We start from the raw sequence: 18,151 nt of genomic DNA on the forward strand, positions 1-18,151 counted from the left end.
GGTTAGAAAGTAATCATTGCCTTCCCAGGGGACAGAGGAAGAGGTATGTGGCTGCAGGTGAATATGTGAAGAAGTGGCCAGACAGGGTTTCTCTCAGCTCTGTGCCTCCTTGAGTCACAGTAAGTGAGAGACAAAAAAAAAAAAAAAAAAAAAAAAAAAAAAGGTCTTCTGCAGAGAACCAGTTCATCTTTTGAGATGCCCTTAAAAAAGCAGATGAAATTTGTGGGGTCACTTAAGTACACTATCATGTCATCTGCAAAGACTGATGTTTTTACTTCTTCCTTTCTGATTTGTATTCCACCAGAGAACTCCTACAGCTGATAAACAAGTTCAGCAAAGTGGCTGGATACAAAATTAACTCAAACAAATCAGTAGCCTTCCTATATTCAAAGGACAAACATGTGGAGAAAGAAATTAGGGAAAAAGATACCCTTCACAATAGTCACAAAAACTATGAAATACCTTGGTGTGATTCTAACTAAGCAAGTGAAGGGTCTGTATGACAAGAACTTCAAACCTCTAAAGAAGGAAATCGAGGAAGATCTCAGAAAATGGAAAGATCTCCCATGCTCATGGATTGGAAGGATCAACATTTTTAAAATGGCCATCCTACCAAAAGCAATCTACAGATTCAATGCAATCCCCATCAAAATTCCAACCCAGTTCTTCATTGAGTTGGAAAGAACAAAGTGCAATTTCATCTGGAATAACAAAAGACCTAGAATAGCGAAATCCATCCTCAACAACAAGAAAACATCTGAGGAATCACTATCCCTGACCTCAAGCTATATTACAAGGCAATTGTGCTGAAAACTGCATGATACTGGTACAGAAATAGGCAAGTGGATCAATGGAATAGAATAGAAGATCTGGAAATGAGCCCTCATGTATATGGTCACCTGATTTTTGACAAAGGAGCTGTAAACATTCAATGGAAAAAGGACAGCCTATTCAACAAATGGTGCTGATCCAACTGGCACTCAGCATGCAAAAGAATGAAAATAGACCCTTTCTTATCTCCTTGTACAAAGCTCAAGTGTAAGTGGATCAAAGATCTCCACATTAAACCAGATACACTGAAACTATTAGATGAGACAGTAGGGAAAACCTTAGAACACATAGGCACAGGAGAAAATTTTCTGAACAAAACACCAATGGCTCAAGCAAGCTCTAAGATCAAAGATTAACAAATGGGACTTAATGAGATTGCAAAGTTTCTGTAAGGCTAAGAACATTGTCAAGAAAACAAAACGGCAGCCAACAGAATGGGAAAAGATCTTTACCAACTCCACATCAGATAGAGGCCTAATATCCAAGGTATACAAAGAACTCAAAAAGCTAGACACCAGAGAATCAAACAACCCTATTAAAAATGGGGTACAGAGCTAAACAAAATGTTCTCAATTGAGGAATATCGAATGGCTGAGAAACATCTGAGGAAGTGCTCGACATCCTTAGCCATCAGGGAAATGCAAATCAAAACAACCCTGAGATTCCACCTCACACCAGTCAGATTGGCCAAGATCCAAAACTCAGATGACAGCAGATGCTGGCGAGGTTGTGGAAGAAAGAGGAACACTTCACTGTTGGTGGGGTTGTAAACTGATACAACCACTCTGGAAATCAGTCTGGCAATACCTCAGAAAATTGGACATAGTACTACCTGAAGATCCAGCTATTCCACTTCTGGGCATATACCCCAGAGACACTCCAATATACAACAAAGATACATCCACCACAAAGTTCATAGCAGCTCTATTTATAATAGCCAGAAGCTGGAAAGAACTCAGATGTCCTTCAGAAGATAAATGGATACAAAAAATTGTGGTACATTTACACAATGGAGTATTACTCAGCCATCAGAAACAATGAGTTAACCAAATTCTTAAGAAAATGGTTGCATCTAGAGAATATCATCCTGAGTAAGATAACCCAGTCACAAAAGAACAGACATAATATGCAGTCACTGATAGTGGGATGCTAACCCCAGAGGCTCGGACTGCCCCAGACGCACGTCTTTTGACTACTTGATCCCTAGTTGGTGGAACTGTTTGGAAAGAAATTATGTGGTATGACCTTGCTGGAGGAAGTGTGAAACTGGTGGAGGACTCTGAGGCTTCAAAAGGCTGGAACCATTCCCAGCACTGTGTCTGTCTCCTGCTCATGGATCAGCAAATGTACTCTCAGCTGTCCCTTCGCTCTGCCACTGTGGACTCTCACCTTCTGAAACTGTAAGCCAAAGTGAACTCTTTTTGTTTTATAAACTGCCTTGATCAAGGCATTTTGTCACAACAATAGTAAAGTAATAGAGCTGTAGGGGGTCAGTGTTGCTGCCCAAAGAATCAGGAACAGAAAGGGGAGGGTCATAGAACAAAAACCAAAACTTAGGTTCACCTGGGGCAGCTACCAGGCTGTGCCATGGTTGGGAGGATCTGCCATAAACAAAAGCAGCAAGATAATGAACCTGGACCACAAGGCCAGATCACTTCCCATACCACTTCGAAAGACCAGAACACAACAGGCACGTGGAAAAGTTAGTTATGAGAGTTTCTAGGAGGTACACGCCCCTGATCATATACATAACTTGAGAAACACTTTTCTGTTCTGAATTTTCTTTTTTGGTGGCAATCTCTGGAACATGGTTTTAAAATGTGTGTGTGTGTGTGTGTGTGTGTGTGTGTGTGTGTGTGTAAACATTTTATAGTATGTATTTGGAGGTCAGAGGACAACTTATAAGAATCCATTCACACATGTGAGCTGTAAGACTGAAGTTGTTAGGTGATCCGAAGTAAAGATCAACTTTGTCTTTGCCTAAGCTATCTCACTAGATTACTACTTATTTTAAATTTATTCTCTTTATCAGCTTAATACAAGATACAATGCATCTTGATTAGGTCTACCCTGACTCTACCCTGCCATTCATCCTGGACATCCCAGACAAGTCTCAACCTTCATGTCTCTGCAGAACAGAGGTTTTAATTTTGGTATCTGGTTTATTTCTTTTTTCTTCATGTGATTCTGGTATCATGGTTAAATAACCCATTGCCTGGTTTAAAAATTATAGTGTCTTAAGCTGTTTTCTTCTAGGAGTCTACCAGTTTTAGCTCTTAAACGGATTGAGTTCCTTTTTGCGTGGTGAGGTAGAAGCAACAACCTTGAATATCTGCATGCCAACGTCCTGTCTGTTGGCACCATTTGGTTTGTTTCTTCATTCTGGCAATGGTGAGATCAAGCTTAGGATCTTGCATGTGCTCAGAACAATGCTGAGTAGATGTGGCAAAAGTGGACATATATGAGCTACAGCCCCAGTCCTTCAGAACTAGTTTTTGAAAGCCTGGTCCTTCTTATAGAGTTAGCTCCGTATTTCTAGACAGAAATAAGTGTAAGACCGTTAAATGTATCTCTGAAATCCCAATCCCATTTTCATCAATTTGTGTACCTGACCTTAAGCCAGTATTAGGCTCTGATTGCTGTAGTGTCTATTTTATTTTATTTGAGATGAGGGCTCACTATGAAGTCCAGTTTCATCTCAATCATGATGTTCCCTTGCATTAGCCTTCCAAATGCTGGGCTTACAGGCACACACCACAACATCCAGATTCAACCACCCAAGTGCTGGACTTACAGGCACACACCGCAACATCCAGATTCAACCACCCAAGTGCTGGACTTACAGGCACACACCACAACATCCAGATTCAACCACCCAAGTGCTGGACTTACAGGCACACACTGCAGCACTCGGTTTGATTACTGGGTTTTGAAAGAAGCGTTGAAATTAGAAAGTGTCATCCCTCTAGCTTTCTTTATATTTTAAGCTTTGTCTGTCTATTTAAAGTTTTCTCCATCTGCATATACATCTTAGGAACAGTGTACCAATTCTATGAAGAATTCAGATAGGATTTTGATAGAATTTTGCTGAACCTACAGATTAATGAGAGCACTACCATGGTAATATATTTTTTTTTTCTGGTCTGTGAATATGGGCTGTTCACATCTCCTTTAACTACACTCATATTAGAAATATCTTTTGGCACTGGCATCTACTTGAAGACTGCAAAAGACTTGCATAGTTTTCAGAGTATGACTATCCTTTTTTTGTGAAATTTATTCCTATTTCATTTGCTTTGGTTCTACTGGATATGAAGCTTTAATTTTTATTAAATATTTTCATGTAATACCCAAACATGTGTATTTGGACTCAGTATACTGGGTTATATTCCCTCCTCTCTAATTCTTTCCCATCTCCCCCTACTTTTATCTCCCAATGTCATGTTCTCATTCTTCTTTCTACACAGCCCGTCCTTCCCTTCCTTCCCTTTAGTTGAGGGAACAGCTGAGAGCATTTAACACATCCTGTATGATTATGTCATGAGACCATCTACATGGATAGTATCTCGGGGCCAGTATCTCTGAAGAACAGTGGTTCCAGCTTTCCCAGCAGCAATCAGTATTGGGATGTGCTATGCATCCTAGAGGAAGAGAGAAGTAATAAAGTTTTACCCAGATGTGAACCCTTGAGCTCCAATAATGATTGCCCTGGGCAGGATATGCCCACTGGAGTAATAGTGGAGAAGACGGTATGGGACTAACCAACCACTTCAAGCCTGGGAGAAAGAATTAACCCCAAATCAAACAAACAAAAACCCGTGTGTGGCTAAAACCTAGTCCTGTTGTTCTGCTATACGGACATAATAATAAACTGCTTCCTAAGTTCTTCGCTTTCTAACCATAAATGAACGAGTCTCCCAATTCTTAGAGAGGAAACTTCTTCTTACAGTGGATGGTGACTAACACAGAGACCCAGTGCTGATCAGTGCGCAGAGGTTATGAGACTGTGGAATGCTCAGCATTAAGTGGAGCATGTGTATTCTACCCCCTCCTTCAGAGACTGCAGAAGAGAGGGTAAGCAGAAAGATTCTAAGAGCCAGAGGGGTTGGGTGTCTGTGCAGACACAGGTTTTACCTGACATGACAGTTATGCTAACAGCACGCACAAACTCGAGTGGCTGTGACTGCTTGCACAAGGCCTGCACAAAATCAAGCCAGGCAAGATGCCAACACGGATGGAGAAGGGGCTCACACAGTCTTATCCAGAATAGGGAGTCTGTTTTCTTCAGGGATGATGCTCCAGGGAGGCGTGTTCCAAGAGCTGATCCTACATCCGAGTACATGCAGACAGCATTAAATGGACTTGGTGGGTGTTTTAATTTTTTTTCTGAAGTGTATATATAGATTAGAGGAAAACATTTGGAGATACAGGAGAGGAACTAGAAGGGATGGAAAGGAGGGGAGATCTGATCAAAATGCATACACAAAATTCCCAAACAATAGAAATCATCAGTTACTATTTTTGTTCCTTGCCTTTCTTTTTCTTTCTTTCTTTCTTTCTTTCTTTCTTTCTTTCTTTCTTTCCTTCTTTCTTTTTCTTTTTTTGGAGTTTTTTTAAAATTGAGAATTTAGACATTTGTATTTTTTCTTGAAATAGTTCCAGTAGGCTCCCTAGGAATGTGTCCATTTCTCCTAAATTACCTAATTTGACACCATATAATTATTTCCATTTCCACATAGTTGTAGAAAAGTCCCTATTTTATTTCTGGCTTTAGTAATTACAATCTTGTCTTAGTCCATTTCTGTGGTTATAAGTAAGTATCCCAAACTAGGTAATTTACAAAGAAGAGAGGTTTACTTAGATCCAAGGGCTTAGCACTGGAATCTGCTTAGCATCTGACTCACTAGGCATTGTGGAGGAGACCATGTGGCGGGGTGATGTAATGCATGACCTCAGGTCTTTCCTTTTTAAAAAGCCACTGATGCAGTCATCCAAGCTGCCCTCCTGACCTCATCTATGTCATGTGCTTTTATCTCATTCACATCCTCTATTATCATTAAAGACATGAAGTGTTTCACCTATTTGTTTTCCTGTAAATGGGTTTGTGCCAGCATGTATGTCTGTGTATCACGTGTGTCCTAGTGGCTTCAGAGGCCCTGAAAGTAGACCATGGACAGCTGTGTGTTTCCATGTGGGTGTTGGGAAGCAAACTGAATCTTCTGGAAGAGCAGCCCGTGCTCTCAACCATGAAGCCACCTCTATTATCTCTCACCTTTCTCCTATTACATTTGGCTATATGTATTCTGAAGTTGTTTTATGTGCATTTAACTGTTTATATTTTCCAGAAGAAGTGACCATTTTATCATAAAATATCCTTCAGTAACTTTTTGTTGTTGTTGTTATATAATCGATTTTCTAACATACTGATAGTTATTATTTGGATAACATACCATATCTTCCTTTTTATTTAAAACTATTTTATGGAGAGGGAATACATGTCAAATGTGGGGGTCATATGGCTTCGTGGCAAGTGCCTTCAACAGGACCTGTGTCATCCTACACCAACCTGTTCTTACTGCTGAACATTTGGGTTGATTTGTTTATCTCTAGAGATACTCAGGAAGGGGATCAATGTTAATGGCATATAGTAAGCAGAGGCCAGAGATACTGCTAAACAACCTGATACAGAACAGCTTTCTTTAATACACCCAACAAATGAATATCTGACCTCAAATGGCAATATTGCCAAGGTTAAGAGCCTGATCCGAGAGTCAAGGAGAGAGAAAGTGAGCTAAAGTCTGTAAGAAGTACGTCTGGGTGAGGGCCTTGGGCACTAATGAAGATGACTCTCTTATACCCTTTCCATAACTTGGGAATTATTTTCAAGTAGCTTTTTAACACCTCTACTAAACTATATTGCAATGATTACATATATTAAACTGTTGCATATTAAAATGGACCAATTTGATGGGGCTCTCTGTTCTATTTCAGAAATATAGACAGATTTTCTTTCCAATGTCATATTCCTTTCCATTCTTTATAGATTTGGCAATTAACGCATTATCAACAGAACTTCTTAGAAACCGTATACATATACATATATATATATACTTTGCCATCTCTGCTTTCTTCTAATTTACCTTGATTTATCTGTTTTTTTTTAAAGTTCAATAGTATATTACTTAAAGCATGCACATAGTTCTGTGCTTTATCCCTAAAACCACATATGTCCTATACTTCACTGGCTGAAGAGCACCTCTTGCAAAATTGGAGCAGTGGGTCACTTAACTATAAAAGGTACCAGGATTGGCTTATATATTACATGTGCCATGTTTAAAGATCATAAAATCAGCTTATCTTCCATGGGAACAGACTGGGAAAGCCGAGGAGTGATTCCAAGTGTAAGGACCATTCCTGCCCCCATCAGACTTTCAGGGGTATCCAAATCCAAAGTGACATCAAGCAACATTAATACCAAAGAGCATGTTTGGATAAGACAGTGGGGTAAAAACCTATTTTCAAAGTCACATATGAAAAAAAAAAAGAGTTGAGGTTTTTAGACCACAGGATCTTTCTTTGGAGACTTATTTTCTTTTATGTGTAGAATGTTTGCCTGAATGTATGCCTATGCATCATGTGAGTGCAGTGTCTTCAGACAGCAGAACTGGGCTAAGGGTACCATGAAACTGGAGCTACAAGTGGTTCTGAGCGGTAATGGCAGTACGTTGCTCAGAACTGAATTTAAATACTCTGAAAGGGCAAGTGGTACTTTTACTGCTGAGCCACCTCTCTAGCCCCTAGACTACAGGATTTTAAAGTGAATTTAAGGTAAAGAAATACATTTACCACACTCTGTAAGGACTGAGTTCTGTCTGGAATAAAGCTGCAGACAACATACGCAGGAAACGAAACAGCATAGTACTCGTCTATCCTGGTCTAATATTAGCATCCTCAAAGGTACAGCAGGACTCCAATGTCTTTATAGCAGGCTATGCTGATGTAGTCGGTGAAGGTCTTACGGAAACATTCTGTGGTAAGCCAAGGGTTTGGATGTGGTTTGTCCCTACAAATATTAATGCTGAAATTTGACTTGCAGTTTTAAAGGTGATCCCATCACTAAAAGTGATTACTGAACCGGGAGGGGGGCGGGGGTGGCTCGAGCACTTCATCCCAGCACTCAGGAGGCAGAGGCAGGAGGATATCTGTGAGTTTGAGGCCAGCTTGGTCTACAGGGTGAGTTCCAGGACAGCCAGGGCCACACAGAGAAATCCTGTCTTGAAAAAATAAAAAAGAAAGGGGAAGAGGAGTAGGAAGGGAAAGCTTGTGATTAATACAGCTCTCATGGAACTGGATTTGTTGCCACTGAAGCAACTGTTATAACTGGTAGTTCTGTTGCTCCCTTGGCATAGTTTGTGAGCCTCACAAATGGGGTTCCCTGGGGCTTGAGAGTCACAGCTCAGTTGGTAAGAACACACGCAGTCTGCCCAGAGGACACGAAGTTCAGTTCTGTCTTCTGACATTAGCACTGACTGACATCAGGCGGTCACAACAGAACTCTAACTCCAGCAGACCCAGTGTCCTCTGCTGGACTTCCAGGGTGCCTGCACTTACATGTACACAGACCACGCATATGCACATAATTAAAAATAAAAAGAATTATTTAAAAACAAAATAAATAAACAAACAAATCTTTACCCAGATGTGGTGCTATGTAACTTTAATCTTAGCACCTGAGAAGAAGAAACAGACCACTTCAAGGACAGCCTGGTCTACATGATGAATTCCAGATCAGCCAGGGCTACACATCTCAAAAGAAAAAAAGGACGGGGGCTACCCAATGTTGTACTCTAGAATTATGAACCAAAATTAAAACCTTGTTTCTTTAAAACCGAAATCCATTCCTAACCATTTTGTTACAGCAAAATGAACTAGGTGACCAAGCTAATAAAGTAGGTGATTTTTGACAGCCGTCACTCTAAATACCTCTCCACATCTAGGTAATGGGAGAATAACCCTGCTGATAATCCTGGTCCCTAGAGCTCTGACTCCTTATGACAGGCAGATTATTTCAAGTCAAGAAACTCCAACTTGAACATTCAAGTTCCCCTTTGGATTGGATCAGCCTGACAGAGTAAAGCCCAGAGACTCATCACTTGCAGGACATCCGTTGACAGGACTCTGATGATATACCACATGTATTGATGTCCATGTGTGAAGCACCCAGCTTCGGTAGCTTACTGGCATGAGGTGGGAGGGCGCCTTCTAGCAGGGGATGCTAACCATCTTCATAAAACACAAGCTGACTTTTTACAGAAAGATTTCTGGGAATAACACTTGGAGGTAGGAAGAAGACTCTGGCTCTGAGAAGTTTTCCAGAGCAAAGCCCAGGAGAGTCAACAGCAGCAGATTCACTGAGGACTATGGATAGACTGGAATCCCAAACATGACAAAGCGAGTTCTAAGCAGGAGCACCATCAACACAGAGAAATGCACCGGTAGGGTTAAAACAAAAATATGAATTCTAAGTACAAAAGATCTATCTTCACCGGCAACTTTACTTTTTAAACAGAAACATTTATAATGAAAGGGTTTTTTTTTTCTATGTAAACTGAATAGTAAATATCAAAAGAGAATATCAGTTCTTACCCAAACGGCACTCCAAGGGCACCTAAGGGAGTCACCAGGACTGTAGGGACTGCAGTGTAAGCTAGGAAGTTTCCAATCTGGCCAACAGCCACTGTCAAGAGAATCACAAGGATACTGCTTGCCATTACAAAGTTCCCTTTTTATCGCCAATCAGGGTTTTGCAAGACTCTGTTCTGAAAGGGTTTCTTTTGCACCACTTCTGAGGAAGCAAATCTACATGCTCACCGATCCCAGGGGCAGAACTTGATTGGTAGGAAGTAGTCTGTGAAATGGCCAGCATTGTCACAGCAACAAGTAAATCACTGACTATATCCTTACTCTTTAACTTCCATCTTAAACTATGTTAACTTACATTTCAAACTTATTTATTTATTTATGGCCAAAATGTAACATAAAAGCAGTTCACCGGTGCCATGTAACGCTTAGACACACACGTGTGCTCAAATACTTTTCATTGCTTTATGGTGCCAACACTCAAAGTATTTTAAATGATTTCTAGGTTGTACAGAGTAGTTTCTGTGCATGCTATAGTAGTACAGCAAGGGATCATACTGCTTCTGACTGCCATTTTATAGCCAATGGCCAAGCTTTCCTCAACAAGTCGGGCGGAGCTTCACAACAGCCTTCACATGACCTCGGACTTGTTCCAGTGTGAGAAGCTGTCCAGAGCTGGGCTGCATAGCACCCCGAGGTGTGCTACTCAAACAAAGCTGAAAAGGAGGTTCCCCCAATAAGCATAATCAGCCTCAGGGAGGCAGCATTTTGCTTAAAAGGCAATATATGACAAACCATGTGATTTAAAAAAAAATAATGGTTTTTAATTTTAAGTTATAGCACATGGTCTTGACCTGCAGCTGGAGCCCCTGCCTCCTTCTCCCAGGTCAGCATCCCACACTTCCCCATCGACTCTCTCTCGGCAAAGGGAAGGACAACAGGAAAAGAGAGCAAATCTGAAATGCAGAGAGCAGAAGAATGGGAGGACCTCTAAAGCCACACTCACCCTGCCCTCTCCATCCCCACACCCATGTGATGACTTTAGAAAACAAATGAGAAGGCTGTAACCTACTATACAAACCACTTACTTGCAATTGTGCCAGCCCACCACACGATGTCTGTTAAGTAGGAAGTACCTATAAAAAAGTGAGAATAATATCAGAAAAGCAGTGTGTGTGTGTGTGTGTGTGTGTGTGTGCGTTATGTACACATATCTATAGGGATTTGGTAGGCTGGTGGCCATCAAACCCTAGCAATTTACCTGTCTAGGCTCTGGAGCTACAGATGTTCACGACATATTCCTAAATGTCTACATGTAGGCTAGGATATGAGTTCAGAGCCTCAGCAAGCATTCTTACTGAGGCACCTCCCCAATCATAAGAAGGTTTATAGGCCATATATGGGTGCTGGAGAGATGGCCCAGAAATTAAGAGCACTTACTACTCCTGTAGAGGACCCAGTTCAATCCCAGGCAATGACACTAGGCAGCTCACAATTGTCTGTAACTCCAGTCCAGCTTCTGAAGACACATGTGCATGGCATACCAATCACCTCGACCACCACCACCCACATACGTGTTGAGAAGGCTAGGCCAATTCCGTGACAGGCTTCAAATTGGCAGTTAAGAAGATTAGGCATAAATCTCCATTTCCAAGAACTAGGCAGTTCCAGGCAAGTCCAGGCCTCAGATCAGGAAATCACCAATAGGATTCTAACTCCTCAGGGAATCATAGGTATAGGCAGATGATAGAAAGCCTTATTGTAAGAATAAAACATTATGGGGACTGGAGAGATGGCTCAGCAATTAAGAGCACTGACTGCTCTTCCAGAGGTCCTGAGTTCAATTCCAAGCAACCACATGGTGGCTCACAACCATTTGTAATGGGATCCGATGCCTTCTTCTGGTGTTTCTGAGAATAGCTACATTGTACTCATATAAATATAATAATAAATACATCTTTTAAAAAAGAATAAAACATTACATTTAAATAACTATGACAACATTGGAGAAGACACTCTCAGAAAAAGAGAAAACCCTGCCATATTTCCCAGCAGGCTAATTGAGGCTTTTGTGAATTCACCAATATGGATCCTACATTCGCCAAAGTAAAAGCACTTCTGAGTCAATATTTTATTATCCAGCCTGCACTAGAGATTAACAAACACCTCAGGAACTAAAGAGTTGACCACAGAACCCTCACACTTAGCTGTTGCACACTGTTCTCTTCGTGTTTAACAGCCAAGACCTAGAGGAAGACCAAAAGGAACAGAGATGATTACACTGCCCTTGAAGGCATTGGCTAAGCCTATCCAAAATATCCAGGTAAGTCCTGAGATTTAAAAGAAAGAAGGGGGTGAGCTGGGACATTAGGCATGTAAGAGCTATTTCCCCATCTTGAAAGTTCAACAAGAAAGGACTAGCAAATCTAACACTGCAATATGGATTGATGCTGTCTCAGAGAAAGAACCCAACCCTCACCACAACATCATGGCGACTGTACAGGGCTGAGGGTGCCCAGGGAATAGGCTAACTCCTGATCCCTGCTGAAGTACTGTGAGTTGTCTTTGAAGTATCGGGTAAGAAAACTAATCTGTTATAGAGAGTGAAGCCAATTACCTGGTCCGTACCTGGAAACCTATCTTCCTGATCTACAGTGGGCAGGGGATGTAGAAGGAATCCCCTCTAAGATACTACTTTACTAGTAACCTCGGGCATCTGTCAAGCTGAAGACCAGGCTTTTAATGATGTATTCCTGACAGTAGCTCAATAACCTCCCATCTTGGAAAGAGACTTGTGCTACCGAGGGGCAATCTTGTAATACTCTAGGGTCTCTAGAGTATTACCTAGATAACCTTAGCCTCCAAAGTACCCCCAAGAAATTAACCCACCAAAATGAATCTGACTATTAGGGATACAAGAACTCTTGGATAAGCTAAAGCATCTTGCTTCAGTTAAAATCCATTAAAAACCTGAGATAAATTATCTAATCAAAACATGTCCATTGAAGTGGGAAGCTGAATTAAAAATACAATCTTCCATAAAAACTTTTCTACAAGTCTTTCTGGTCCTCTGTCAATTTCTCTGTAAAACCTTGGTCCTCCTTGTACAGAAGGCAAGTAGAGAAAGCTGACTGGTCCAAGACTTACTTTTTTTCAGACTGAGAAGACAACTAGTGGAGGAGTGGTAGAGCCAAAAAACACACTTTCTTTTTTGCATCCCTTTACACCTTGAACCTTTGTTGGTTGGGTTGGTTTGGTTTGTTTTTGGATGAAAAGACCCAATCACTGGAGCTTTCCAACAGTGTATGTGGACAACCTTCCCTCAAAAGTTCAGAAACAGGCCCCGTATTTTGCTGCATCAATAGAATAGCTCTTTGGACCTAGTTTTGACACAAGGACCCATTCTCCAACATGTAGGTGATGTTTCAATATCTACTAAAGAGAGGTCAGTCTCCCCACCCCCCAAAAATCTCAGAATATCCAAGAAACTATCCACAGAAGTTAGGAAGCTCAAAAAGACAGAAGACCAGAATGTGGATGCCTCAGTCCTTCTTAGAAGGGAGAACAAAAAAGGAGAAGAAAAACAAGGTCAAATAGAGGAGCAGGAATTGAAGAAAAGATCTACAGAGACTGCCTCACCTGGAGAACCACTACATTAGCAGCCACCAAACCCAAGAACTATTGCTGATGCCAAGAAGCGTTTCCTGGCAGGAACCAGAGATGGATGTCTTCTTAGAGGCTCTCCCAGAGTCATACAGATATAGATGGGGATGCTTCCAGCTAAACATCAGACTGAATATGGGGGCCCCAATAAAATAACTAGAGAAAGGACTGAAATAGCTGAAAGATTTGCACCCTCATGGGAAGAACATCATCATCAACAGCCAAGGCACTGAGGTGGAGAGAGTGATTGGGAGAAGGAGCACCTTCATGGAAACAAGTTGAGGGGGAGGAAAAGGGGAGTAGGAGGGGAAGGGTATAACATTTGAAGTGTAAATACAGAGAATATCCAATAAAATTGGAGAAAAAGAAAGCTCAGACAGAAATACTATCAAAATTCTAAACTTTCTTTAAAGAAGGAGAGAGAGAGACAGAGACAGAGACGGGGGAGTGGGGGAACTCAGCAGGAAGTACCACCACAGCTGCCACATCAAGTTAGGGATAATTGAACTACTTCAACCAAAAACAAGACAACAAGACAGCATCTTGAACATGGCTCAATTTTGTCAAGTTAGGATTTCCAACTTGGGATTAATGACAAAAACCTCTCTATGCAGCTAGTAGGGGTCTAGACTCTGAGCCCTTCACACAGGATGTTCAATCAAAGCAATTTTTTAATCAGATAAAGTGGGCTCTCACAGAAGCCACAGCATTAGGCACGCTTGATCTCCAAAAGCCCTCTCTGGTATTTGTGGCAGAAAAGCAATCTTGTGGTATTGATTAAATTTATAGGACAGAACTGAGACATGTGGCCTAATTTTCAAAGAAACTTGACATCTGAGCATCAGAATAGCCACCCCATCTAAAAGCTATGGTAACTGCAGCACCATTCCTTGAAAAAGCTTCTATACTGTCTTTGTGGCAATCACTGGAAGGTCTCATGACCCAACACAAAAAGGATGTCTTAGAACTAAAGAGGCCAGAAGTAGACTTAATTTCAAGCAACTGTCTGTGACAACTAAAATGAGGACAGCCTAAAAACCCCTTCTGATTTGGCACACCTGTGTATTGAAATTATCTCACTTATGCCAACAGGATTTAGCTGAATGACCAGCTGCTGGACAATCCAGAAGAGACATAGATATGTTATGTTTCAAATGAAGAGTTTAAGACAGGATATGCAGTGGTCAGCTAGGGAGGAGTAATTGATGCCTCTCCACAACCAATTACCATACAAGGCCCATAGGCAAATAGCCCTAACAATGAGACTCATTCTGGGGAAAGGAAAAAGGAAGGGAAAAGAGAAATCGTGTCTACATTGATTCAAAGTATACCTTCATAACCTTACATGTCAATGCTGTGTTTGGAGAAAGTGGAGATTCTTTTTTTTTTTTTTTTTAATATTTATTTATTTATTATATATAAGTACACTGTAGTTGTCTTCAGACACCAGAAGAGGGCATCAGATCTCATTACAGATGGCTGTGAGCCACCATGTGGTTGCTGGGAATTGAACTCAGGACCTCTGGAAGAGCAGTCAGTGCTCTTAACCGCTGAGCCATCTCTCCAGCCCGAAAGTGGAGATTCTTAACAGCTAACCATCTGTCCATACTGAGCAATAGATACTGAATCTATTGGAGGCCATCCAACTCCTATTAAAATGGCATTTATCAACAAGAGCCATCAGAAGAACATGTTTAATGATGCCCAAGGAAACAGGCGGACCAAAAGAGATGCAAAAAAAGGTAGCGTTATAAATCCCCCAAGAATTAACATTGTTCCTTCCAAACATTGATGTGCAGGAATTGGAATAGCCTCTAAAGAGAACAGCCAAAAGGAACTGTGACTCTCTGGGAAATAAGATACTAAGACCCCAGGCCCTACCTACAGTGGAAACTAATTTAGGGACAACATGATTCAGGGAGTCCATAATTAGACAGGGTAACTTAACTGTTCCAGAGACAAGGACTGACCATCACTGTGTGTGACGCCCACACTGTCTGCATTTAAAACAATTTTAGTTATCTGTGTCCTCTGGACTCCTTGAGCCAATCCACAAGTGAAGCACTTATACAGGTTAAGGACTAAAAACCAGATGTGCCTTCTTGCCCCATCTTCAAGAATATTGGTGTTTATAGACAACAGCACTAGTCAGGACCCAGGTTCCCCACTAGGACTGAAAAGGCTACTAAAATGGCAAAAGGCCTCTGTGGTGGTTTGAAGAGGTATGTTTCCCCCACACTCATATGTTTGAATGGTTGGGCATAGGGAGTGGCACTGTTAGGTGTGTCCTTGTTAGAGAAAGTGTGTCACTGTGGAGGCAGGCAGGAAACCATATATGATCAAGCTATACCCAGTGTGGCACACAGACTCCTGCGTCTTCTGATCAAGATGTAGTACTCTCAGCTCCTTTTTCAGCACCATATCTGCCTGCCCTCTGCCATGCTTTCCACCCATTACGATAGTGGACTAAACCTCTGAAACTGTAAGCCAGCCCCAATGAAATGTTTTCCTGTATAAAAGTTACTGTACGTATTACATTCCACATGCAAATCAGTTCTGCAGGACTAAGAACCGGAGGGTCCTGTTTATCACAGGAACAGACCTAGACCTAGACCTAGGGAAGCTTTATTTCAACTCTCTGTTTAAGGAGGGACACAGTTCACATTGTTAGAAAAGCAAGGCATCTTTCAAGCTAGCTGCTCATACTGTGTCTGCAGTCAGAAAGCTATAAAACCACAAGACCTGCCCCTAGTGGCCCCTGCCAGCAAGAACCCACTTTCTAAAGATTTCAGAATATTCCAAAGCAGCATCAAAAGCTGGTGACCAGGTGTCCAAGCACACGAGCTGATGGGGGACTTTAACATTCAAACCACTAACCTTTCCATAATGAGAACTGGCCCAGTGTTATCAGCGACCAGGACAATGGATCCCTGGGCTCTCCCTATTCTCTACCTATGTTCTCAACATCAGTGACTTTCAGAGAGTAAATGCTGGTAATGATGATTCAAAAATGGTGCTATTATCAAAGTAGGGAGAAAAGTGGGGTACCAAGTACCTAGAAATAAGTCAGTATTGGGCTTTTGCTTCCCTGTGACAATGGGTTCTACGAAATTCCTAGCATTCCAGGCCTTTTCTACTTATTTTTCTCAGTAGGAGCTTTCACTGGAATTTAGGTCACTCTCACCTTTTAAGGCAGTATCATATTTGCACGCTTTTCCTGCACACGAGCATGGTGACAAACTTCCGGAGCAAGTGTGAACTCCTCTGCATCTGACGAGTCTCATTCTCACAGCTGGTAAAGACCCCGGCACATCTCCCAGAGAAGAGTAAGATGTCTGAACAGCTTTGTACATCCACCCATTTGTGCTAGGTTCCCTACTCAGTCACTGGCCACATTCATTCCTCCTCTTTCATGGAAGGGCTCCAGGGATCCTGCATTCCCTCTCTTGTTCTAAACCCACTGTATCTCATCATTTTTGCCTTCAAATGCAACTGTTCCTACAGCTCCTGGTCCCAGGAGGAACGCCCTCAGAACTACTTCAAGCCTTACCCACACTTCTCTTCCCAGGTGATTCTTATCCTCTACCACTGTACAGATCCTTTGGCCAGGACAAGGACAGAAAGCCACAGAGACGAGCATTTGAAATTTCCTGTTTGTTCCAACAGTAGTTGTCCTGGGTGTTTTTGGCTTGTCAACTGGGCACAAGAGAGAATCATCCGGGAGGAGGAGACCTCAAATGAGACAAACACCTCTATCCGATTGCTTGTAGGCAAGCCTGCAGGACACGTTCTGGATTAATTACTGATATGGGAAAGCCCAGTGGATGGTGCCACATCTAGGCAAGGGTGGTCCCGGGTCGTCTAAGAAAACAAGCTGAGCAAGCCAATAAGCAGCGCTCTTCAATGGCATCCTGATTTGGTTCCTGTCTCCAGCTTTTTGTTGTGCCAGTCCTACGACCATGTTGGTTTGGGGAAGGATAATGGATTGACTTCGTAACTTTGGGATGAGAAGGCCATTCGGAGCTTAATGGACTTGTGGGTGGGGGCTTGGAAGATAGAAATGTTGAAAGACATGATTGATGCCCGGCTTTTGAAGTTTCAGAAGGACTCGAAGACTGTCCAGGCCCTTCATGTGATCTTCTGAATTAGGAATATGCAGTTCTACTCAGTTGGGACTGAAGAATCAGCCGTGGTTAAGAAAACACCAGCACCACTGAGGATAATTAAGTCTAGGAGTGTTTCCTCAGGACCAGCACACACAAGTTGTGGTCTAGAGGAAGCCAAGACTGCATTCATAACACATAAAGGTTATCCAAGTGGTTTTGAAGGCATGGAAGGGTTTTGGGGGCAGAAGCTGGGACTTGACACTGTGTGCCAGGCCTGAAATCCCTCAAGAGAGGTCCTGAGAGGCCACTGGTGAAGTAGAAGGTCCAGGGCTGAAGGGGTCATGGAAGGAAACTGAGGCTTGGCATCATCAGGCAGGGTCAGAGTCCCTGAAGAGGGCCCAGGAGAAGCTATGCGTGGAAGTGCAGCCTAGCTGCAGCAAGAGACCCCAGCATTTTAGAAATGACCGTACCAGGGCTGGAGAGATGGCCCAGCCATTAAGAGCACTGGTTGCTTTTCCAGGGGATCTGAGTCCAATTCCCAGAGCCACATGGCAGCTCACAGCTGTCTACAACCACAGTTCCAAACAATCAGACACCTTTACACAGATATGTAGTCAAGCAAAAACATCAATGTACATAAAAATGAATAAAATAAGCTTAAAAAAAGACAATGCCATTGGATGACCGCCTCGGACAGAAGCTCTGAGTGGAGCTGGTATGAGCTTAGGAGACAAGCTGTACTGGTTGCAGAGGATGAAGAGAGAGACAAGTGGCCAACGCCTTTCAGGGGAGGCCAGAAGGTCCTGAATGAAGCTCGGATATTGAACAATGAACTCTTACATTGCTGGAGTTTGGTTTTGCTTGGTTTGAATGTGGCTGTGCCCTGGTTATTCCCTGGTTAATAAAATATA

At 42.1% G+C, this 18,151-nt stretch overlaps 1 protein-coding gene across 1 annotated transcript in view; it reads right to left on the minus strand.

The window, feature by feature from the left end:
* NIPA1 (NIPA magnesium transporter 1) overlaps positions 1 to 18,151 on the minus strand; it is a gene marked incomplete at its 5' end in the record, with an annotated part of 32,298 nt that overhangs the window by 6,803 nt on the left and 7,344 nt on the right. Inside the window, 2 exons of the mRNA XM_080914799.1 lie at positions 9,478 to 9,568; positions 10,560 to 10,607. Coding sequence (XP_080770925.1) covers positions 9,478 to 9,568; positions 10,560 to 10,607 — 139 coding nt within the window. The remainder of the gene's footprint in view (positions 1 to 9,477; positions 9,569 to 10,559; positions 10,608 to 18,151) is intronic.

Source organism: Micromys minutus (genome assembly GCF_963924665.1).
Source record: "Micromys minutus genome assembly, chromosome: 3".
Taxonomy (NCBI): Eukaryota; Metazoa; Chordata; class Mammalia; order Rodentia; family Muridae; genus Micromys; species Micromys minutus.